Source organism: Parasteatoda tepidariorum, chromosome 4, assembly GCF_982258835.1.
Source record: "Parasteatoda tepidariorum strain Cologne lab strain chromosome 4, Ptep-v5.0, whole genome shotgun sequence".
Classification (NCBI taxonomy): domain Eukaryota; kingdom Metazoa; phylum Arthropoda; class Arachnida; order Araneae; family Theridiidae; genus Parasteatoda; species Parasteatoda tepidariorum.
This window is the reverse complement of record NC_141758.1, coordinates 73,590,235-73,616,619: the sequence shown is the minus strand read 5'-3', so window position 1 is coordinate 73,616,619 and position 26,385 is coordinate 73,590,235. Positions and strand designations below refer to the sequence as shown.

General features: G+C 27.0%; 2 protein-coding genes across 3 annotated transcripts; one reads left to right on the top strand and one right to left on the bottom strand.

Annotated features, from left to right (window-relative positions):
• Window positions 1–451: 451 nt before the first annotated feature.
• Window positions 452–21,171, bottom strand: LOC107451154 (uncharacterized). Its single transcript, XM_016067168.4, has 12 exons — window positions 20,878–21,171; window positions 20,586–20,787; window positions 19,126–19,194; window positions 16,256–16,332; window positions 16,123–16,173; window positions 11,906–11,973; window positions 11,690–11,809; window positions 10,445–10,525; window positions 8,994–9,132; window positions 7,115–7,197; window positions 5,588–5,681; window positions 452–3,458 (listed from the first exon to the last, which is right to left on the bottom strand). Exons 1-12 carry the CDS (start codon window positions 20,905–20,907, stop codon window positions 3,252–3,254), a joined length of 1,221 nt encoding a protein of 406 aa, XP_015922654.1. The 5' UTR covers window positions 20,908–21,171; the 3' UTR covers window positions 452–3,251.
• LOC107451155 (mitochondrial nicotinamide adenine dinucleotide transporter SLC25A51) lies at window positions 21,165–26,385 on the top strand. 2 transcript variants are annotated; one of them, XM_016067169.4, is made up of 2 exons: window positions 21,165–21,608; window positions 23,574–25,984. In XM_016067169.4, exon 2 carries the CDS (start codon window positions 23,578–23,580, stop codon window positions 24,493–24,495), a length of 918 nt encoding a protein of 305 aa, XP_015922655.1. In that variant the 5' UTR covers window positions 21,165–21,608; window positions 23,574–23,577; the 3' UTR covers window positions 24,496–25,984. The 2 variants fall into 2 exon arrangements, with proteins under 2 accessions (XP_015922655.1, XP_015922656.1); XM_016067170.4 differs by having other exon boundaries at window positions 21,198–21,340; window positions 23,574–26,385.

Below are 26,385 nucleotides of genomic sequence, written 5' to 3'. Positions count from 1 at the left end.
TAAAACTAAGACAAAGATAACTTGCAATCATAGCAAAGCAAATGTATGAAATATGTTTGAAGCCACAACACACTTAGTTTTCTAAAACATTTCCAGAAATTTTTATTTTAAATAAACTTTTCGAACGAACAAATCATTATACACATAGGTAATAAAGTTAAACAGATAGTCTTTGTTAATAATTTTTTGACTTTCGAATGTAACATTGAATTGTAAAACATTTTATTTTCATAAGATTTTATTGAGAGAGTGAAGGGAAAATATCAAGCCACATGTTAATTAAATTTGTGTTTTTATGCAATAATCTTAAATTTGTTTCAGAAGTTTCCATGCAAATAAAAATCTCATGTATCATAATATTCCATATGATACATAGAAAATAAAAAAATTCTTTATTTCATAGTAAAACGATCTTAATTTTTATTAAATAACATAAAAATCAACAATATAATAAAAACTGAAAAAACGTTTATTTCGCATAGAACATTTCACATTGTACATTTCAAACATAAGATAATAAGTAACAACATGCCCAGACAAAAAAACGACTAGAGATCAGCAAATGTATACATTAAACAGCATATTTTAACTAGTTGAGTTTTAAAGTAACATAATGAACAAGATATAAATGATAGGATGAATAAAAATTGATTAGAAATAATTATTTTCCTTTAAAAACTGTTACAGAACAATATTATTTTCTAATCGCCCACTTATTTAAAGACATCAAAATCTTTCAAATATTGGTGTGTTGTAACACCTAATATAAATAAGTTCTGTAGTTTGCAGATGACTCAGAATGGGTAAAAAAAGTGAATGAGTGATTTGAAAAAACAATGAATGGGTAATTAGAAATAAATTTAATATTTTTTAACAATATAATATAGATCTGCCATAACACTTAAGTTAATTAAGATAAGTTCTGTTATTGGCAAATGCCCAGTTGCCACTTTAAAAAAAATTTACGACTGTATTTATATTTTGACCAATTAACAAGGCCTAGCACTGTTTCCCAGAATTTTCCAAAGTTTATAGCTCACTGACTTTAAAATGTAACTTACCATGATAATGGCTCATATCAAATAGAAATTTATTATTTTATCTAAAAAAAAAATTTCCTTTATTTTTTGACAGCGAACAAAAATGATTAATCAAATTAAAATAATTAAAAAAAAAATTGAATAAAAACAAATGGGAATAATTGATGAAATTTAGTCTATTGATTTTTTTTCTCAAGCCTGATTTCAGTCTCCAGGACTGAAGAGTGGCACCCATGTAAATGCCTTAAAAATCAATCAATTCTTTTTCTACAGGTAATTTGTCTATAAAAACAAGTTTTTTTAGCGATTTTGAAACAATCTATTCATCCCCCCCCCCCCTGAATGATACTCAGTGAAGACAAAAATCACAGTTTAAATTTGGAGCATTCCTTAAGATATATCGGTACATTACTGGGTATAATTGTATTAATGCTCCATTTATACTTCATATGAATCAAATTTTAGGTGAGATTCAATGGCATAAGATCCAAGTAAGGAAAAAAAAAAAAACATATTTGCTGGTACTTGTTCAAACAATACAATTATTTCCTTCATAAATGTAGCCAAGATTTTATTGAAAGGTTGTAGCCAGTTGGGGTTTGAAATATCTTGCACTTGTATAAAGCATATTTATAATAATTACATAATTAATATCAGTAGCAGCAAAATAACTTGGTCCCTCATTGGGCAAATATTCATGAATCTTGGCTCAGTAAGGGTTCAAAGGGCCTTTATTTTTCCAATATTGCAAAATCGGTTCTATAGATAATTATCAGATTCACCCGATATTTTATATACTTTATTAGCCAATGTAGGTTCTATACTGGCAAAAGTAGGCCCTATACTGGCCATTCAAGGACAAATATTAAAAAATCTAGACATCCCAACATCGGTCCCTCGGTGCATGTTCTTATAGGACCTATATTGAACCCAACTGTTGCCAAAGTAAAATTGTTGCTGGAGATTTAATACAAAATAATTTTTCTTTAAGATAAATAAGATCAAATTTTACTCAAAACTTCAAATCAGTAATGCTCACAACTACTCATTTAAAATTTGTAAGTATGCATCATTAAATCAAACACGAATAAAGTTTTTAAATAGCTAAAGCAGTTTTAATTCAAAATTTGTATGTTACATTAGTCTTTAAATTTGCATTTTCTACTTAACAATTTGTTTACGGACCGTATCTTATCAATATCATGCATTATTGCACATGAAAATTTGAAAGATAATTTTGAATAACACCTTCAATAAGCACAAAATAAAGCTTCATGTGAATCATCTCAAAGATAAAATTAAAATTGTATTAGTAAGGTAAAAAGAAATTAACAATTGAACTATCCAATATCAAACTGATTATTTTTCACAAAAAGAAAAAAAAATGTTAAGTATAAGAATTTAAAATCAAAATATTGAAAATGTGTTAGATTAAATTTTTTTTTTATTAGTTTAAGATTCGTTTTAATATGTTTAACAATCAACATAATTTTGATCTTTCCACATCTGTTGTCGCAGCTCCAACATTGCTATTTTTTATTTAGTATTAAAAAAACATATTAATGTCAAATAGTGAAATAATAAAGGGCATTTCAATCAAATGTCTTGTGTTAAAAGTAAGAGATTTTTCAAATGTTGTAGACCTATTTTTTGTTTTCCATTTTGAAATTTCATAGGCCTTTTTTTAAAAAAATAAATAAATAAATAAAAAAATTAATCTTGCTTTTGTGTGATTTCTCAACAAGTACATCTGGTATGCAAAAAGGAAATTATATGCTTAAAACTCACAAGCGTGGTTGGCACGGATATAAGACCTTTATACAACAAATTTGTTGATTCTTTCATTGCCTTATATTACAAATTCATATAAATTTTAAATTCTTAGCAGAATTAGGTCATAAGTGAATAAACATAATTCGATAATTTCAGGAACAAAAAAATTTCTGAATAAGTTAATATATTAAAGTAGGAGAAGGTCTTGCATCATTTGGATATCAAAATAATTTTTCCGCTGATAATTCCAATATTCTCAAGATTTTGTAACAAATTTTGCATAAATAAATATTAAAATAAATTTTTTTCTTTAAATTACATTTTTGAGCAACAAGTTTTTCTTTTTGGAAATCACAATAAAATTTTAATATGAATGAAAAGTATTGAATATTTAATACAGTATGCTTTAAAATGACAATAAAAAAGGGTATGGAATGCTCATGAAAGAAGTGATTCTTGTTCTTGATATGTATGAACAGTAGGAAAAACGTCATAAGTGATTCGCCACTTATAAACCAGTTGCTGAACTTTATTAACAATAGTTCCAGGCTGGCTATATAGCTGTGCTGTGGATCCATCAAAAATAAAATGCTTGCAAGTTGGATGCAAACTTTGACGCAAATACAATTGAGACTGCTGCCACGCCTAAGAAAGAAATAAAATAATTATATCATGGTGCATAGCCAAACCTTTCAACAAAAAAATAAGCACCTTTTAAGCATTAAAAAATATTTTTAAGCACTATATACTTTAACAAAATGCAAAATAATTTTCAAAGACTTTACATGATCATGATAAAATAACTAATTTCTGAAGAAGAACTCTTTTCTTGATTATATTAGCCACCATAAAATGATCAAGAGGTTTTTTTCGGTTCGATATCAGAGGGTGGAAAATGAAGCCTGAAATTGAGAATATCTTGCAAAATGCGGCAGAGCTGCACATGAGAGTGCAATAATCTCACCGAACCCAGCTCAGTAGACGAAAATGCGGACTCATAAGTATTTTATCAAACATGTAAAATGATTGGCGCTTTCATACGCCATAGACTGACAGTAAGATTGTGGTTAAATGAATTGGGAAAATGTTGAACAATGTGAAAAGCCTGCTTTTGTATAATACGGGGCGAAAATCGACATTGTGAAGAAAGAAAAATCCCATTTTTGAAAAGGAAAAATTAAGCACTTTTTGAAAACACCCAATAAAAAAAGCACCTTTAATGGCTTGCAAAAAACGAAAATAAGCACCTTTAAGCCCTTTTTAAAAACGCTATGCACCATGTACATTTACCTAAAACAGGCAGATTATGAAAAAAAGAATTCATTATATTAACTTACCGATTTCAGTATAATTAATGTGTACGAAATACCATCGGCAGGTACTATAATAGTGAACAAACTTTTTCAACTTAATAAATTTTATTAGTTTTTTAAAATCTTTCTATTAGATATTATATTTTGCTCATGAATCTGTCGTAGCATAGGCAAAACTATCTCATTTCGCTGATGATCAACTTTCATTGAATGGAGTGTGATTACAATTTTCTCGAAAATAGATGACTTTGATTTTTTTTTATATGTGCCAAGCACTGTTTGATATATCAACCTTGAAGCACAAATAAATGAAAACAAAAGTCATAAGGCAGAAATTGCTCAAATCTGTGATGTACATCACAGAATGATACAGTTTAACACATTCATCACAGTTTCTATCTGTATAATTTATGTCAAGAGCAAGTAATGGCAACTGAAAGTCCCCACCCCCTTATGTCACAGTATAATTCGACCACCCACCCTAAGCTGAGAAGATCTCACAACATTGGCATTTTCTATGTTATAATCATATTTTGTATATAACGTTAATTGAGCTTTTTATTTAATTAAAGAAAAATTTTTTAATTTTTGACTGAAAATTTTATAATTATCACATTTATTTTTGTAAAATCACAATTTCTCGGAATGTACAATAAGAGATAGTGTAACAATATGATCTTATGTTCGAACATTTGACCCTTCATCGTAAATATTAAAAAATCTATTTATAAAAAGCTTAGCATAAAAATATTTTATGTTGTAGATTTATTAGTTATAACTATCTTTTTAGAGTTTAATTTTTATGCCAAATAATTTAGAAACTTACCTTAGATAATACAGGACTGGCTATATTCTTAGATTCATTTTTGATAAATCACAAATAATGGGCATGTCCCTTTGTTTCTAAGCTTAAATTGATAATTTTATATTCACTTTGAGTTTAGAATACATGTTCTAGGCTGGGGAGAGGAGTAGTATGCCTTAATCTTTAGCCAGATAATTAATAAAAAAAAACAGTAGTTGTACAGTATTAATCCTTTGTCTTCAAAAGATGATTATTCTCGATAAAGATTTTGGGATCATGCTCTCTCTATCAGAGAGAGAGAGAGAAAGAGCCATTTTGTTTGGCAAATTTGAATGATTGTTCTTAAACCATTTACAAAATAAATATTTTGGTGTAATGCAACTATGGATTTCCTTTCATTATACTACTTTCATCTGCAGCTTTTACAATTGGAATACTCAAATTATTTTTATCAGTTACGAAAACAGTAACATTTTTTATCACTATTCCAGAACTAGTTATTGATTCTATGCAATGCTAATAACCCAATATTAAGTTACAACAAAGGCTTATAATTTGTTTCAGCAACAAATACCACTCAATTTTAATTCGAAAAAAAAAAATCTTACGAAATGTTAGGACATACATACAGTACTAAACAGTTATAATAAAAATACCTTTTGTAAATGATTTGGAATTTTTTCAAATTGTCTACTATTTATCACAGTGACGGATACATTTTTTGGAAATGTCTTCACTTGCCAAACTTCACTGCAATAAAAAAAGTAAAAAGGTTACATTGAACATTCAAAAAGATTATATTGAGATTTTCTGTTAAAATTATGCAAATTTTTAAATTAAAATCTAGAAAATTAAAATTTTTGAAATAAAAAAATAAGAAAAAACAAAATAAGACAACAGCTTAACATGACAATAATTTAATAATAATGGTTATTCCAGAACATTCAATAAGATTATATTCCAGAACATAACATTGAACATTCAATAAGATTATATTGAGATTTTCTGTTAAAATTATGTAAATTTTTAAATTAAAATCTAGAAAATAAAATTTTTGAAATAAAAAAATAAGAAAAAACAAAATAAGACAACAGCTTAACATGACAATAACTTAATAATAATGACTTTCTTTAATAGATAAATAACAAATATAACTCAATACAAAAACTAATTATTTCCGACTAAATTTTGTACAAAAGTAGGAAAAGTAAAGGTAAGAAATCGTAAGTTTTAGTTAAAAAAGTAGCTGAAAATGTTTTGTCACAAAATTCATAAAACTAAATTAAAAAACAATCCTTACAATATAAAATCTTATAAACTAGAGAAAAAGCAAAATAAATTTAAAGATAAAAAATAAGTTTTGCATTTTTACTCTAATTGGCAACTAACTTTGCTCAAATTATTCCTATTACACATATTAAGATATGCCAGTTCAGATTTATAATACATACAACATACCAGTAAAAAAACTGCTTCAGTGCAAATGCATTAAACTGCAAAATAAGCAAAATTTCTTGTGTTCTTATGATACACCCTGATTTTAAACATGTTTGTTATTATTGCAAGCACAATCTTGGTAATAGAATTAATGCTGTCAATCAGCAACACTATTTTCATAAACTCAAGTTTGTTATGACTCCAAGGCCATCAATCAGAAAATTTTAATGTAAAAGAAATCTGCTTATTATATGTGTGTGTATATACATGTAAAATTATGCATACAAATCTAAGATATTTAAAAAAAATAGTATTCAGATACTTTGATGTTTTCAGTTTAATTTAAATTTTATAAAATAATGTTTAAAAGTTGTTCGTCTTTAAAAAAAAATTGTCCTATGAAATGTTTTGTTAATTTAGCAATATAATTTTGATAAAAAAATAAGTTTAGAGATGTTTTAAAAAGAGGGCTAGAGTATAATAATAAATAGCTCTACTCTAGAAGAGAAGGCACAATTGCAAACATTAATCACAATAAAGAAAGAAAGAAGAAAAAAATATTTCTAAAAAGGATAAACTAGCAGATTATAAGAAGATTTCAAAAGTAAAAATTAATCGGCAGATGCTGTAATAATCTAAAAAGTATGCTGCTGTATTAAAGGGTTTCTACTACTAGACACACAAGTGGGTAGCAAAATAAGAAGAATAGTAAAACTTTTTTGTAACAACAAATAAAAGATTATTACTTCATTTGGTTGAAGCTGGTATTAAGTAACATATGCTCATGAAAGAATGCTTCCATATGTGTAGGATTGCATAAATGTGACAGCTGGAAAAAAAAATATTAGAATCAACGAAAGTTGGAACAAACTGCAATCAAGCTATAATAATTCCAATAAATTTAAACAACAAATTTGTAATCAATTTACTCAGATTATTTGATTGGTATTTTCTTTTTCTATTAAATACAAAATTTTTTTTGCTATGATGTGATGTTAAGTTTATTAAGAAATAATAAAGAAAAGGTGGTATATTCCTTACAACTTTTTATCTGTTAAACTTCAAAATAACAATAAATCATTAAAATAAAATCGACAAAAATCAGAATCAAATCATGCATTAAAAGTTATAAAAATGTAACTATTTTTATTGAGACCCTACATAAAAATTTGTACATAAAATAATCTCAAGTATGATGAATAAAATAGATAAATGAATTATGAATAAAATGGATCCAAATGGTAAAATTTTTTTATAAAAAAATCCTTAATAAATATTATTAATGATTATATATATATATATATATATGAATAAGTATTAGTAGTTTTATACACAAATAAGTTTGATCACTAAAAAATTAATTAAACTCAGCTATGTTATTAGTATGAGGTAAAAGAAGAAAAAAAACTATAACAGAAATATATAAGATAATTAGATATAAAAAATATTAAACAAAATATTTAAATGTTAAAAATCTCAATTTAACTTATTCACATAGCCTTATTTTTAGAAAAAGTGACCGTAAAAAGCTCCTCAAAGAATGCTGCCATAATAAAAAGGCTGCTAAAATGGAAAGTTTATAAAAAAGCAAAAGAGAAACAGCAAAAAACTGTTATGAGTTCTGAAATGTAGCTTTAATATTAAGAATCACACTTTTCTAGGTCATCTGTCTAATCATACGGGAAAAAATTGATAATAAAAGTATAAAGTCTATAAGTAATGCTCCTTTAAAATGCTATACTATTAAAACAAGAAAACAGTGAAAACCAAACTAACAGGAAAATAACCCAATTCTTACAAACAAAAAAAAAAAAAAAATGATGAAAAAATGACTATTTAGACTTGCCTGGATATAATAATAAAAAAAGCAATGGTACGAAACTTATGGTTCAGTATAAAGTAATCTAGTATCAATTGTTCAATTTTTGCTTTTCTATTGACTTTCGGAACATAAATGAACAAGTTTGAGAACTCATTAAAAAAGTATAAAAACATTTTCTAATAATGCATAGCAAAAAATACAATTTTAGATTAAATCTATTCAAATTCTTCCCAAAATAAAAACGTAGTAAAAAAAAAAACTTTTCCAAATATTTGGCTGAATATTCAGCTGCATATCAAAAAGTGGCCGAATATTCGTTACATTCTTATACACAACTAATGTAATGTAGAAAAGTATTTTGGTTAATAAAATGAATTTATTTCAATTTTATTAAAGATTTCCATAATAATTGAGCAATTTTTATTTAAAATGACCATCTTTCAACACATAAATAATAAATTTTAAGATTTTTTCTTTTATTTTTAAAAAAAGCCATTATTATTTAATTTGAGATCCATGGCAAGTTTTAAATATAAATAGATGTTTCTATTCCACACAAATTAATTCAGTTGAGCAAAAAATTAATAATTAAACAAACAGAAATAGCCTAACTTATTTTTAAAACTAATAACAGCTAAGAGGATGAAAAGACAATCTAAAATGCTATGATTATTCTTAAAAAATATGAGCCAAAAAGCGTAAGTGAATACAAGCCTAAATATATATGAGCTCAATGCAATACAATACTAAAAGCAAATGAATTCTGGAAATGATGTTTTCATCAAACAGATCCAGTGCCTTACTTGTCTAAGCTCCACTTCTTTTGGCACTGATTCCCCAGCAAGGTCTGGTTTAATGAATCCTAAAAGAGCAGCAATTCTAGATATACCAATAGATGCTGATAATTGAAGAGATTGTAAAGATGGAAGTAGCTGGGAATTCCTGAACAAATGAGAAAAAATAACTAATTTTATCATAGTAATATCTTTAAATAAAAAAAGAACTCTAACCATAATAAATAAGAATATTTTGCTACATTTGTGCAATATTTAATGAAGAAACGAATTCAATCTTTTTATATACTATATAAAAACACATTTTTCAATATTTCTACTAATTGCTGACATTTAGCAAATGGTAGTAAAAAACTGATAAGATTAACAGATAAATGAGGAATTGTACTGTAAGCAATTGTAATTGAATATGCGCTTAAATTAATAAAGGTATAAAACAACAAAAAAGCAACTCTAATCAAAACAGCATTATAAATAGTTCTCCTTATTTTAATAAACAGACTATTTTCAATATAATCTTATGTATAGCTGCAAGATAATATTTGAAAAGAGAGCTTAGTGCCTCCTCTCCCAAGAAAAAAAAACCTGAAAGTAATTTGAAATTATGTTAGCTATTAATTTACACGCATAAACAATAAAAAATTAGTAAATACAAAAAAATAAAAGTTTATTTTGATTAAATATTTCTTGTTAAAGATAAAATTAAACATTTAAAAAGTATTTGAAGACAAATAAAAACATAATTAAATATTGGAATAGTGGAAAGATACTGCATGTTTCTTTTCATGTTATTTATTTCCATGCTCATGAGTTACCAAATAAAGAGATACTTATTTCAAAACAATATGTAGTATGTAATTTGCACTTGTATGATTCCATAATTTTAAATTATTTATTATAAAAAAAAGCTTGGGTATTATAAATTGTTGTTTCTTCTATAATTGTTTTAACCATGGCTTTTGAAGGAGAAGGAAAAATAAATCTTCTTTAAATAGTCACAAATTTACTATATCCCTGCAGACAAAAATAAACAAGACTTTAAAAAATATTGCCAACAAAATGAAGAAAAATTTTAAAAAAAATTGACTTTTCTGTTATTAACAGTGTTTTTTATATTCTTAAGCTAAGTTATATCCTTCAGTACTGAAGTTTCAATTAATGCATTTAAAGGACTTTCTTCTAAGTGCACTTAATTTATCACGTAAATTGCATTATCAGATATTCTTGTCTTTTTAAACTTGTAAACTTGCCAAATGCAAACATTTTATTTTAGATAAATTTTTGAATTGCAGATCTATATAGAGGACTCTGATGTAAGGCGTACAAGCAATAATATTTTAATTACGTATATTCTAAATTTATGCGCTCAAAATCTCACTTTAAAAAATAGAAAGTCAGAAAAAAAAATATTTTTACGTATTACTGCTTTCCAAAGAGAAAAATTAAAAAGTACACCATACCAATAATTATTCCAATCTTCCTTTTGCCTCCAAAATAAGTCTTCAACAAGAGGATTTAATATGATAATATCACTGACATCCCTATAACAAAACAAAAAATTAATTTTTTCAATATATGGCACAGCATTAAAGCCTAACAAAACAACAAACTTTATTAAAAACATTTTTAAACTAAAAAATACATTACAACATAAAACCGGGGTAATTGTGACACTAGAAGAACCCCGAAAAATTTTTGTGCAAAAAATCGATATCAATTTACATACCATACTACTTTCATAGTTACCATAATTTTTTTTAAATAAAATTTATAATTAAAATACCCATCAATGAAGAATATCATACCTTTTTAGAAACTAATTAAAAAAAATCATCTTAGTTCTTACAAGAATTGCGATATTAGATTTTTAAATCACATGAATGTGAAACGCAATATTGGATTTTTTAACAGCATGAGTATGAATCAGGATACATGATTTTTAGATCAGGTAAATATGAATCACAATGCATAGCTTTATCACGTATAAATACAAAAATCAATATTACAAAGGCATGAATACAAATCGAAATATTTGATTTTAAAAATGCGTTAAAAAAAATATAACTATTGATTTTAGAAACGTGTGTATGCAAATCACAATTCTGGATTTTAAAAATGCATAAATATGAATTTTGACATTGGATTTTAACTAACTAGAATACGAATCTTGATACTGAACTTTAAAATAAATGCATAAGAATCAAGAAATTGATTTGAATACACAAATTCAAATCGCGATATTGGATTTCTAAAACACATGAATATGAATCGCAATAGGTAACTCTTAACGATGGCAAATACGAAAATCAATGCTTATTAAAATCAAATGAATAAGAATTGCGATATTAGGGAATTCCTTTGCAGTTACAAATACTCAAAATGGACAAAATCTGCCCCTGGGTTATAATTAGTATTGGTGGAAGAATCACATTGTAAATGGAAATTCAGCAAAAACAGAATTCAGTGAAATTTAATTTCAGATTGCGGAATTCAGGAAAATTTCGTCTGATTACATATTTTTGATTAAGGGATGTTCGAGAACCAACGGTTTTCCGTTCTATTTTAGAAAAATCACACATGTCCTTCTCTTAATTTTTAGACTTGGTAGGATGACACACACACACAAGAAAAAATAAACGGAATTCTCGTGTGCACCTGGAATACAATCACAATCACCTCTGATAAAACTAAAATTTGTGCCATACTCAGGGTACATCATGCTGTAATGCCTAGCAATAAGTCCACCCATCTCAGATCCAACCATGATAAAAGGGCGACTAACAGGTAGTGCTGTAGTTACAAGGTGATGCAAATCACAGGTCATTCTGGAAAGAAAAAAAACATTAAATGTTGGAGCACTGAAATATGTTGGAGCACTGAAATATGTTGAAATACTAAATCAAGAATGTAAACTAACTCACTGTTCTACAGTTGCAACTTGTGATACAAATTTTCTATTCTCTGTTTTGTGTGTCTTGCTCATTTGATTCTGAAAAGGAAAAATTTCTTTTTAACTTATGTTTTATGAAAAACCTACGGAATTATTCTGCATGTAAGCTAGGGGTGCACAACCTTTTTGAGTGAAGGGCCACTTGCGCAGCTGGTTGGATAACGAAGGGCCGCACATGTATTTTGACATGTTAATGACAAATGTAGTAATGTTTATTTAAACATTAGCGTTCCATTTTTTTATCAATAAACTTAGTAATATCAATAACTTAGTAGTGTTCCATTATTAGAATTCATTCAAAAATAAAAAAACTTATACTTTTTTTTTTTACAAAAAAAAACTTATTTTTATTATCTGAACAATAGATTTATCAAAATAAATAAACATTGAAGAAAAGAAATTTTTTTTTTATCATATCATGCAATACGAAAATTCATTTTAGAATTAAATTCTAATAAATGAAAAAAAATCTGCAATGCCCACAGAATGAAAATAGGAAAAAGTTGTCATATTTAAGTATTATAAATTCAAATTAAATATTTTAATTGAAGAAAATTTATAGGCTTTAAACAAAAGCCTAAAATAAAAGCAAAACTGTGATAGTTCAAAATAAAATTCAATGCTTATTTTGTAATGTACTTTGTTATTTTATTTTATTAATTATTAGATTTTTTATATCGTAAACATTTCCCTTTTTTTTATCGAAAAAGATCACTTAAGCAACAAAAAATTTAAATCTAAACTACAAACAGTGAGCAGTTTAAAAATTCACGTTTTCCGCCATTTTATGAATTTCTCAAGTTGAAATAACATTGCATTTAAATTAGGGAGCGATGTAACGAGTATTTGGCCGTTCTGTGAAAAATTCAGTTGGTTGAAGGATCAGTCAAATATTCGGCAGAATATTTTTTAGAAATGCATTTTTCTAAGTTTTTTTTATTTTTGAATTTTTATAAATATTAATAAAATACTTTTTTAAAAAAAAATTATAATCAGACAATTTTGTCAATTTTTTCGATACTTAGAGAATTGAGAAGTATTTTTTTTCCATTTTTTGCTGCTTTTATTATAACCCAGCATTTTAACAGAACGTCTCATAGTATTAATTTATTATCACTCCTTCCCTGTACTGTAATATAAATAACCAGTAACATAGAAAAGTGTGATTTTCAGTATTAAAGTTTTGTTTCAGGAACTAAGAAAAATTTGTTTCTCCTGTTCTTTTTTTTAGGCATTTTTATTATGACTCAGCATTTTTTTTAAAAATAAAGTTTATTTTATAGCAATTTTTTTTCTTCTAAAATTATGGCAATGAGAAAAATTTAAATTGAGATTCTCAGCATAAGTTTTTCATTTTAAAAATTAAGAATGTTTTTACTATCTTTTTATTTTCTTTAAATAAAAAAAAACTTTTTTTAGACGTTTTCACTATAACGCAGTAATTTTTAATAGCATTTCTGATGACTTAATTCATTTTTCATGGCTTTCTCTGGTAATTGAAAAACTGAGATGTTCAGCTTTAAAAAAAAATTTCAAAAATTAAGATTGATTTTTATGTTCTCTGTTTCGCTTTTCGACATTTTCAAAAACTTTCTTGATTCGCCTTGATTGGCAAAAACGTTCTTTTTAGAGTTAATTTATGAATACGTTTTTCCAGGAAATATTATTCTCAGCATTAAAATTTTAGTTTCAGTGTTTAGTAGCAGTAAAAGATTTTGCTATTTGGCCCCAATTGTACTGCGTTCAGTCGATGTTTTTCTTCTTTTTTTTGCCGAATATTTGGTTTTTGACAAATCACAATTCATTACCACATTCGACCAAATCATATTCGTTGCGGAAATAAAAACGAAGGAAAAATAACTAGGACTTACGATAAAACTGTACCGAAATACCGTATCAAAAAGTGATTATTTAATTGCGCGATTAACAATCACGGGTCGTAATAACATCATAGTTAAATAACGGGATAGTCAAAATCATGTGGAAAAACATAGAAATAAGTGGGAAAATATATATTTATGCTGAACTCAGCACGAATAAAGCGTGTCAAATGCATGATTTAAAATTTGCATGTCGTAATAGAATAATTGGAATTTTTTATAATACGTGGGAACGCATAGCAATAACTGCCAAAAAAAAAATTGTTGAAAAAAAAGAAAGAATTGCAAAAAAAAAAATCACTTAGATTTAAGATGAAATCGTCACAAATAAAGTGCAAGAAAAGTGATTATTTAAATTTGCGATTTGAAACTCGCGTCGTAATAAAAATTCGGGATTTTCGAAATCACGTAGAAAAGCGGAAATAACTGTTTAAAAAAAATCATTTATATTTACTATAAAATCAGCTTAAAGAAAGCGCGTTAAACGTACATTTACTAAAGAATCTGTTAAAATTGATTGTGTCAAAACGTGACGACTTAAAAGTGCGATTAAAAATTGCCATTTTTAAAAAATTTGTTATTGTGTTTAGAAGCTCTCGCGGGCCGCACTTCAGTAGTCGAAGGGCCGCATTTGGCCCGCGGGCCGCAGGTTGTGCACCCTTAATGTAAGCAATACTTTCTTGGAACTTAACATTTAAATATCATGAAAGACCGTTGATTGTAAATAAACTAAATTACTCAAATAATGAGTAAGTTTTGTGACACAGAGTCAGTGGAGTGGACTCTAAAATGTTAAATCTGTTGCTGTAAAGTAAAAAGTTGAAAACATTCAATTGGTTTACTTAATAGATAGATATGTTGATTTACAATCTCTGTATAGTACTTTTTATACATGTTATGCTGTTTTTATGTAAATATCCTGTTGAGTGTCAAATAAAATATTTTAATAATAAACTTATATTTGTAATACAGTCGAACCTCGCTAACTCGATTTCACGAATTTTTCGATACCTCGAAGAAAAATAAATTCTCTTCAAATTTCCTATACACTCAATGTTAAAAAAACCTTGATTTCTCGAAATTTTTTTTCTAATCCTCAATAACTTGAATTTTTTTCCATAAATAGCGTAGATTTTTTTTCTGAAAATAAAAAAAAAATTCCAAAGAAAAAAAAAAAATTAAGAATACAAAGCCAATTCTCATAATCATAATCAATTCTCAAACAAACATTTTCTGCAGTGGACACTGTAAGGAGATTTATTGAGAGGCAGCTGAATATGTCAATGGAGAAATTTAAAGCCATAGTCCACTTAGAAAGTGTTATAGACAAACTTTCTTACACATCTCTAAAGCAAACAACTATTAAATCTTTTTAAGTGCAAAAAGTGTTTTTAGAATAAATATGGAATAGTAAATAAGGTATGTAAAGAGCATTTTTCTTTATTTTACCATTGATAACATGCGATTTTTGATAATACGAATTTTCGGTATCTCGAATTTTTCCTCCTCTCCCTTCAAGTTCGAGGTTTGACTGTATAATGCATAAATATGTACAGTAACCATCACTAATAATGAAATCAATGGCTTTTAAAAATCAAATCTCCAAGAATTGCTATAATATCAAAACATGTTAAAACCATTCTTAAAGTGCATAACAGTGTTTTATAAAACAAAAATCAAGCTTTTGGGACCATGTGTTTTAAAAATAAAACGAAAAACAATCAAATTTGTTTTCCTCTGAAAATTTTGAATTTTCTTTTTTTCTCACATGTAAAGAGATGTGTAGCATATAGATGACAAATTCCAATTTGTCATCAAGAGAGAGAAAAGGAACTACAGGATAGAAATACACTTTACACTTCTGAAGAAATTTGAAGGGTCAAAGTAAAAAAAGAATAAAACAGTGAGGGAATCGATTTAGCCTCTAGTATATTTAAACTTTGTAAAAACTTTAAAACCATCTCTTTTTCTCCCTATTTATTTATTAATAAGCCAATGTAGGTAAATTAGTTTGATCCCTGTCGAGTGTAGTAGGAATAGTCCCAAAGTTTTTGAAAATTATTAATTAAATATTATTATTTGTTACGTATTTAGCATGCGCTCTTTTAATAATCAGCTTATTTTCCTACAAAATTATTTTAAACATTGAAAAAGTTTTACCAAACAAAGGAATTTTATTGTTCGGTGGAAACAATAAATTTGATCAATTGCAAAGTCTGTAGTCAAGTAAATTGTGCGCACTTTGAAAAGTTAAAGATGTCTCTGTGTTACATAACTTACTAATTATAAATGGGAACCAAGATCTTACCACAAATGGAAGGTCGCTGTAACCCAGACCTGCACGATCATAAACACAAACCTGAAATGATAAGCAAAAATTAAAAAAGCCTGATCTAACTTTTAAATAATAAGAATATTTTTTCCAAATCTACAATAAGTACCTTTGAAATTTTGGCTAATTCACGTTGGACAAGGTACCATACATCAGAAGTTCCCCCAGTAGGAGCATCTAATATGACTAAATAAAAAGTAAGACCATACAAAATGACTATAAAATAAAATTAGGACATAACAATTTTAATTTTTAGGAAAACTCATAGACTGTTTCCATTATAGCATATTTTCATTTATATCTAACAGGTTTGAAAGAATTATAGAATACATAACTTATAAAAGCAATAAGCACAAATTCAAAAAAAAAGAAAGAAAAAAAAAAGAAAAAAAAAAAAAAACTGTAAACTACATTTATGTAATGGAAGATTTTTTCACTCTAAGGTAAAATAAAACACGTATAGGAATTTTTCCAAGTAAAATAAATGAGGTTAAAATTCATTTTTTACTTCAAACGAGTATATTTCTAGACTATAATGACCAAATTCAAATGCAAAAATGGTTAACAATGGTGATCCATGATACACGCTGACAGTATACATTACTGCTTTCAAAGGTTAATCTAAAAAATAATGATGGAAAAAGCAAAATAATATACAAATCTATTTGTATTCAACAAAAGCAAACAAAATAAATGACATAAAACTTGATCTAAAGCCTTTGCTGTTTTTCTTTTGGTCATAGAATTTTGGAAAAAACATTTGGCAACAATTTATTTATAAAAAATATTAAATAAAAAAATAAAATATAACTGTCAAACGATTTTCACCTTGAATGATTGTTTTGCCAGAAACATTATTTTTATAGAAATGGATTTTAAATTCAAAGTTGCACATTTATATTACCACTCATTTTTCCATCAAAATGATGACAATTAAAAAGAAAAAAAAAGAAAAAAACAATTCAAACTCTTATTTGGTTTCTAGTTTCAAAAAGCGAATTCGATTTTTTTTCAAAAGAATTGAAAAGAAAAATTATAATTTGATTTTAAACAGATGCTTAGTTAAACTGTTTAAAATTCAGTTTTAAAAAGCACAATCTTTTGAAAATGAAAAATAAAATTTGCAGTCTTTGTCAAAACCGATGAGGAGTAGAATAGGCTGCTAACTGGCGGCTTCTGAAAGTAAACTTACATTCTTCTTATCTGTGATCATAACAGCCATTGAATGTCTCAACTACATGCACTATCCAACCATTCCTATCTATGGTGACTCCTCTCCAATTTTTTATCTTCAAGACACTTATGACTTTTACAGTTGGAGGTTTTTTTCTGGCCCGAGATCCCAGAGGACTATTGAAAATGGCAATTTTAGCTACATTACATTCTGGGCTTTCCCATGGGCATGTCTGGAGAATCTTAACCTATCCATTTTAACATATCACTTCTAATTACCTGTGTTATCGGTGGCAGCTTAAATAACTCAAAGTTACACCTAATTTGTTAACGGCCTTTCTCTTGTACAACATAGCCATTAGGACAGTTCTTTCAAAAATATTCAGGGTGCACTGAGTGTCTGCATTATGAGTCCCAGTTTTATTTGTATAGAGCAGTGGTTACCAACTAGTGGCCCGCAGACCACATTTGGCCAGCGAACTAAAATATATCAGTTGTCATTTTTTTGCGGACAATTTCAGTATAAAAATCTATATGGGTTAAAAGTACTTTTCTTCATTTAAAAACTTAATTTCTTTGTTTCTGTAAAATTTAACACACCAATGATGCAAAACAAATATTTCTCATGTAAAAATCTACTTCTTATTTTAATTTGCAATTTAATACTTTTGTTTAGTACAACTTGATAAAAATCTGACAGTAATATTTAATGTTCCTTCAAACATAAAAAGAATCCTATATAAAATTTTTATAAAGTTGCGGCCCGCCATTTGACTGGTGTTTTTAATTGCAGCCCCCGGCCTCATGTAAGTAGGAAACTTCTGGTATAGAGCAGAATAAGAGTCCGATAAAATTTTATTTTAACTTTTTGAATGATTTATTTTGATCTTAGTTGTCTTCTTGGTCCAAAGAAACACTTTTGAGCATTTTTATTTTGTTATCAATTTCTGCTTGAAGCTTGTTTGCGTAGTTGATTATTGTGCAAACGCATTTCAATTAATTGACTTTGTATTAAGTGAGACCATTAATACATGGAGGAGCAGTGGTTTACAGTTGAGGGTACAGATTTCATAAATTTAGTTTTATCTTCACTAATGGTGAGATCCATATTTGTGGCAGAAGTCAAACTTATCTTGACTTAAAATGTTATTACCTAGAACTAAAAATTTAATCTTTGAATAGAAATTAAAAGGGAATAGAGAGGATAACAATCAATTTTAATACAGATATCTCTATCTTATTAAATTTCATCAATAAAACTTTTTAAATTGCTCAACAATATTCTTAAAATAATTTAGTATGCTTTTTACAATCCCTGATGAAGTCATTTATGAATGTGAATTATTTTTCTCACATTAAAAAAGATATTAATAAAATAATGATGCCCTGAAAGAAATATTTGTACGAATGTAAAAGATGAAGCTTTTTGTTTCAATTAAGAGTACGTGGTTTATCGAATCCTTAAACCTAAATATATTATATAGATAATTTAAACTCAGAAAAAGTACAATATAAGTGTAACAAAAAATTAAATATATATTTACGCAAATAAAAATTTTTTACTATTGAAAGTCAAAGGTTAAAAATTAAATTTCCAATTATATAATAAATTAATGCACTTTGCACATCCACATGTCTTTTTCAATGAATATGAAATACTTTAACACAAAATTTATAACAAAAAGTATTAAATAATGCAAATATTTTAAAATAACAAAATAAGTATAGAAAAAAGAATCATGGGATTTACATTTCAACTTCATATAATTTCTTCCATAAGTAAATACAATAAATTTTTATAATTACTTGTCGGTATGCCTTCCCCAATACAGCTGATGAACATTTTCTGTCCCCAACCCATATCAACCTGTTGCCCTAAAAACAAAAATATAAAACAATCATATACTTTTAAGGAAAAACAATGTAAGGAAAAACAATCATATACTTTTCAAGACATTTTAAAAGAAGAACACAATTATAATAAATACAATGTTCCTAACATGTTTATTCAAACACCACTCTAATGGCTCAGTTTCAAGCAGTTGTTATACCGCTGTTGTTGAGCTAAGTTTGTGAAATTGATCCTGGCAGTCAACTAAACATGTTGGTTGTAGTGTCTCAGCTTGAAGAGATGGCTACCAGTGCAGTCCAGTCATCTGGCTAGGGTCAAAACTATGCAGTATTCCTGACATGACAGTTAAAAGATAAAGTTCTGAAAAATAGGACTAGTTGCTTGGCCATGGTTGGGTGGTGTGCATTTATTTGAAGTTGGATTTTTAAAAGAGTATAAAAACTTTGTATTGAACAATATTATACTGATTTGACTTACCAGTTAATGCCAACCCACTTTACTGGCTTAACTTTTTAGAAATGCTGGTAGTTTATGAAATTAATTTTGTTTATCATACTCTATTAAAAAGGATATTATATGAACTGTTTGATTTGTCTTGGAGATATTTCCGTATCATGATCTGTCGCACCAAGGTGGGGGATACTTCCGTACTGTGATCTGTAGTGCCCACTACAATTGCCAAGGAGATCAATAGATTTTAAACTTGCAAATTTAAAAAAAAAAAAATATGTAAGTGCTTGCCCGGGGGTGGCTACGAGTTATAACTTACGAGCTAGTCCTTTTCGATCATGCTTTTTTTTTTTTTTCCGTTTCTGGTGGGCCACTGCCCGGAAGTTTCCAAGACTTGGCAGTTATTCTGCCACAGATCACAATACAAAAATCTCCCCTTCATCCTTTTCTGTTTTTAGTTTCTAGCAAGTCACTGGTCATAGGTTACCAAAATTAGTATTTCGGTTTAGATACAATTGCTCAAATGAGAGGAGTCGTGAGAAGAATGAAAACTATTTAGATTTAAGAACAGAGATACCAACTGCTCCGGACACGCCAAAATAATTACTAAAACGGTAGATAATTACGAAGTGAATTTTGCAAATATTTGACTATTTTTGCTTGCTTTTTATAACGTATAGCATGACATAACTCCTATAAAGTGGTGAATTATATAACCCACTGAATTGTTTAGAAATAGTGGTGGATAAAAATCTACTGAATTGAATTTATTAAACCAAGAATCACAATTGATAAACTACCACTTCAAAATATATATTTGCTGTCCGGAGCAAGTTGGCATCTCTGTAAGAATACAAAATCATTGTACCTTATTAAGGCTCCTATACTATCAATTCTAATTCAGTGGCTCTATACCTTATGTTAGAAAACGTATATCAAAATACCTAATTTTAATGTAACTCACCCTCGGTTGGCATCAGCATAGCTAGTTCTCGTTTTAAAGACGCATAATTCAATAAAGGTGGAATAACAAGAATGAGAAAAATGTATTTCATGAAAGAAATGCGATCGCAAAATCTTTGATAAGCAGACGATGACAGTCGAACGTCATTTTCAGGCACACTGTTATTAACAGCTGAGTTATCATTGTAAGACGGAGATTTATTCTAAAACGAAAAAAAGAAAAGAAAAAGATTAAAATCATCCAAAACAAATAAAAATCATCAAAAAATAACAGTTTAATAGGTAATCAATACTTCATTTCTATTTAGTTGCCGACGATGCATGATGAAGCCGGTAAATACTTTTTATAATTTACGTTAACACGAAACTTAAAAAGATTTTTTTTATGAATATTTAAATAAACACAGCTGAGTCATTTTCAACAAATTCCTACAACTACAAATTGCTTATTTAAAGAGAAAACTAAACAAATTATATCCACGCATTAACTTGCTTCCAACACATTTTAATTTTTTTAATGTAAACAAAAACAAATAACCCTATTCCTAATAGAGGGCGCTACCAATCAGAGTTATTAAATGGTTATGGTCATAGTATAGAAATTAAAATAGTAGTTTCGAGTTTCGATTTAATTTTTATTGCTGTTTTCAATTATTTAGATCATCAACAGAATTTGTTAACTCTTCCATGTGATTATTCCAGTCTCAAATGAGACTGTGCATTTTACTAAGCTGTCGTTATTTTTCTTTTTATACGGTAAGCTATAAGTTTTGATGTCTCAACTTGTGCAGACGACGAGATGAGTATACTGCAATAAATAAATAATGCATTAATTATGTTTTATATTCATGTTTGTTCCGTTTATACGTGCAAAAATCATTATCATTGTTTCCTAAAAAATATAGTTATTAATACAATATTTTAATGTACTCTCGATTGATCGAAATCTTCTGGAAGCAAAATAATTCTTATATCATGTGGATGCAGGAAAAAATACTTTTGACAATTTAATACTTATAAATTGGTACGTATTTAACGAAAAGATTTCTAGAAATTCCATTCGAAATATTTTTTTAATGCTCAAGTTTTTGTTGCATTTAACTAGACTTATTTTTTTACTAAATGTCTATTTCCAGAACTATGCTTATCTGTGATGAGTTTAGTTTGTTTAATATTGGTTGTCAACTGTTTACCAACTAAATTTTTTTTTTTTAAATTCACTTATTTTTGTGCTAGGCACATTTAATTAAATGATTTTATTGGTAGATCATGATGTAATATTTTTGAACAAACATTTTTTAAGAACTTTGGCTATTGATAATTGTAATATTAATTGTGAGGTTTTGCTATAATTTTTATAGTAATAAAGCTATTCTAGCTTGTTGCAGAAATTTACTGGACGTCTAGACACTAAATGTTGTACTGAAAAGTCTATTTACTTGTTCATGTATACATTTTAATTCATTTAGTATTATTTTACCTTATTAACGTTGATTAAACTTAAATTAATATATGTTATGGAGTCTTTTGAAAGTAAGTGTTCAATAGCTTGTATAATAATTTTAGTACATTTATTCGTATTACGTTTAACAATTAAAATTGTAAGAAACATAAAAGTCTAAAAATTTAATCTTTTAAATATTCTCGTATCTTCCCTAATTTTTTTTTCTTCTTTTAAAGTTCAAATTGTCCTTTTAAAAGTATTGCTAAATTTTTTACCAAGGTCTTCGTTGGCATGAGGGTGACTTTGGGTTGACCTCCGCTCAATTATTAATCTCTAAATGTCCTTCTCAATATGACAGACCAATGAAGAAAATTTCGTGAGTTATCATAAATTTAAATTCATTGATGGTTAAAAACAATAAAAATTAGTGATCTTTTTGTATTTATTTTGCACACTTAAGATTTTGTTCTTATGTGTGAAAGTTAGAAAACTATGACTGCTTAATTTAATTTCGACCACCTGAATTAGTCCCCTACAATACCATATTTTCTCTTTTATCAATAAATTGATTGGGATAATAATACTTGCAGATAAAGTTTATTTTTTAGATTTTTTTTAGTCACTGATGTTTTTAAAATAAAGATATTATTTCATAATATCCTATAACAAATTTTTTTTTCTCATTCTTTTTATAAAATAAAATGTGAATACAACAATAGTTTTGTAAAAAAATTTATTTCAGACAATTTTATGGCAAAATAAACTGAAATTTTCTGATCATACTCAAAGTAATTTTTTTTTATTTCTATTAAATGGAACATACTTATTGAGTAGCTTGATATTGAAGGATATCTCTGTAATATTAGTTTTATTGGAAGCTAAAAGTGGAAACATTACAGAATTTACTCATAAAAACAAATTGCTTAATCTCTAGAACCGTTTACCTAAATCATCAAACAAATAACATCTTTGTTTAATTTATAAGTGCTTTTTACGAAAACTTTTCCTAAGCATGATTAACCTGCTTCAAGCTTTAGTTTGAATACTAATAGTATAAAAGGAAATAGAACATTTTTGGAGAAAGGATCAATCTAATCTTTTTTAGACCATTCTTTTTAATAAAAAACTATTAAGAGTTAGGCCTTCAAAAAAAAATTTTTTTTGAAACTATTCCTTTCTGTTTACTGTCAGTAAGAATGTATATTTAAAAAAAAATCTTTTTAACAACTTTAACACATATTTGTCCACATTGATGAAAATTCATCATTTTCCAGTTAATCACTGGTAGTTAAATGACAAAAATATGTTATTTATATACAATTGCAGCAATAATTAATTATCAAAAATGCAGACATTTGGTTATTGAATGATGGACAGATTTTTGTTAATTATTTGAAGTTAATTAATTGATTTTGTTAATTAATTGATTTTGTTGAAGCCATTATCATTTTATTTTTTAAAATGCTAATTTATAATGTTTATATCTGAAGTATTTATATTTTTTAGTCTAAATGAATTTTGCTTATTTTTCTTCTTATTTTCCAGAGTAATGTGTTGTACCAACAAAATGGTGATTGAATCCACATCTAGAAGACAGATACAATCGGATATCAGTTTTTCTCCTAAAAACTTGAAAAATTATGAAGAATTTATTTGCGGTTTTGGATCCGGATTTGTAAATATAGTCATAACCTTTCCTATTAACAAAATTATGTTTCGCCAAATGCTACATGGTGTAAACTCCCAGCTTGCATTGAATCAAATTAAAAAGGAAGGTTTGCAATTCTTGTATAGAGGATGCTTTCCCCCATTATTACAAAAAACTACAAATGTTTCTTTGATGTTTGGTTCACTGAAAGCGTATAAAAGCCATTTATCTGAATCTTTTCCATCTCTGAATAGTTTTATTATTCTCTCTGTTGCGGCAACTTTAGCAGGTGGCACAGAAGCACTTCTTACTCCACTAGAAAGGGTTCAAACTTTGTTACAAGATGGACATTATAATAATAAGTTTAAGAATACTTATCATGCCTTTGCAGAAATGAGAAAGTGTGGTTTTAAGGAATACTATAGGGGATTAACGCCTATTTTATTTCGTAATTCAGGATCTAATATAGTATTCTTTGGCTTGAGAGATCAAGTTAGAGATTTTTTGCCACATTCTCATTCTACGCTTGAAAATGTGTTACATGATTTTGTCACTGGTGCTGTGGTAGGAGCTTTGACTAGTACAATATTTTATCCAGCCAATGTTATAAAAACTAAAATGCAAGTATGCTACAACGCTCCCTTTATGACTTTTTCTCAAGCCTTTAAGCAAACATATGAAGAGAGAGGAAGGAGTATAAGAAAAATGTACATGGGGGTCCATATCAACTATAGTAGAGCCTTTATTTCATGGGGTATTATTAATGCCTCCCAACAATTGTTAAAGAAGTATTTTTTTAGTGGTGAAAAAAATTCTTGATGTAAATTCAATTGAGAATGCTAGATATTTTTCTTAAATTATTTTGTTTTGTTAAGAATCTTTATTTTAATAGTATTTGTTTTTATTTAATTAAAATTGTTATTGTCAATTTTATTTATTAAATAAAACAGAAAGAAATTGACCCTATTTTATCCCTACAATACAGAGGTTTTAATTCTCTGAAAATGGTGACTTTTGCAGACTTTTTTTAAAATTAAAACATACTCTAAACATTTCATTTTAATTATTGTGGGATGCCTAATTTATGTTTGTACAAAACTATTTTTTTAAAAAAAAAAACAGTCTGTAGCTTTATTGTTGTAAAGGGATAAAAAAAATTGTCTCTCACAATTTCAAAAGATTTTATTAAATTTTGAATATTCTTTATGTATATTTGAATATTCTTTTATCATTATTATAATAATTGTAGTGCAATAAATACCTCTACTATACATCTAGCACAAATATAAAATCTGCTTATGAAAAAGATGAAAAGCATCATACTGTTGTTTTTATTCAATTTCAGTATAGTCTTTCGTTTTAAATATCATTTGTTATAGTCAATACCAATTTGCTTAAAGAAATTCCTAGTTAACATGCTTTTTAGTATGGTTTGTTGTTTCGTTCTCCTTGCTATCCCTTTTTTGTTTAAAGCCCAGTTAAGCTACTCATAATGTGAGTAGTTAGATGTCATTATTCCTGTATTTTCTTACTATAGAATTTTTTTAGGTACTTTTTGGTTAATTGGAAACTAGCGAAAAGTCGTCAACATTTTTTATTTTCTCTTACTATTTTTTATTTAATTAATTTTTTTTAAAGACTGAACAAAATGGATATTCACAAAAGAATAAAAATATGGAAAAAATTGTTAAATCTCTTTGCTCCAACTAGCCAGAAAGTACCTGTTTTATTATACATTTATTAGTTAATGACATTTACTTCACAATTAAAAAGCTTATAGAAAATCAAAATTTGCAGTGCTTCAAAAATAAAAACACATTTACAATGCTTTTATTTATATTACATCAATTCAAAAATATGGAGCATGTTGTTTTCTGGATATTAGAAGATTTTGCATTAATTTCTTTTTTTATCTTTATTTTTGTACCAATTGTAGTAATTTTTCTATATACCTCTGCTTCCTTACTGCATCTTTTGTTCCTAGTTCTGTAAAACATAGTCACTGCTACCACTTAATTGTAATTACAATGTTGTGTAAGTGTTTATTTATGGTTATATTCTTTTATGTTTTTGTTGTAATAGTTTTGTTTCACTGACTTATTATAAAGTGTGACTTAATCTCATAATTTTAAAAAAAAAGTCATTTAAAGTAAAATTTTTCAGGTGCTTTAAAAAGATGACACTAAAGAAAAACTTTTTTTCTTGAAAATGATATAATTTAAGACTTTTCATTTTATAAAATAATTTTAAAGATGTTACCGTAAAATACAGTATACCTACTCTCGAAAACCTTGCTATGTCAAAAAAATATTTTTCCCGTTGGCAATACATGTCCACCTAATGTTAATTTGATTTCCTATGTCAAAGAGTTTCTACTCAAAACCTTGTTAGGTTGAATAGTATTCAAAATAGAAAATGAATCTTTTCCGAAAAATCACAATGTAAGTTCATTGTAAACAGATTCTTTTCTATTTAATGCATAATTATTTTTATCTTACTTTTAAAAATTATCATTGCTGTATTTAGACTTATTGTTAACAATTATTATAAACATAAGATAAACATTTTTAGAGTTCTATTTAGAATATATTTTTCTACTTTTTAGAACATCATAGAGATGACAAGTTTAGTTCTAAACTTGGTATCTCAAACACTCGCTATGTCGAATTTTTTTTTTAGCGTCACTTCAACTTTTAAATATCGAAAAAA

Coding starts and splice junctions, on each gene's coding strand:
- LOC107451154 (XM_016067168.4), bottom strand. CDS start 20,907: ATGCATCGTCGGCAACTAAATAGAAATGAA. Junction 16,174..16,255: donor AATTAGCCAAAATTTCAAAG/GTACTTATTGTA, acceptor TTATCATTTCAG/GTTTGTGTTTATGATCGTGC. Junction 9,133..10,444: donor GAAGATTGGAATAATTATTG/GTATGGTGTACT, acceptor TCATTTGTTCAG/GAATTCCCAGCTACTTCCAT.
- LOC107451155 (XM_016067170.4), top strand. CDS start 23,578: ATGTGTTGTACCAACAAAATGGTGATTGAATCCACATCTAGAAGACAG.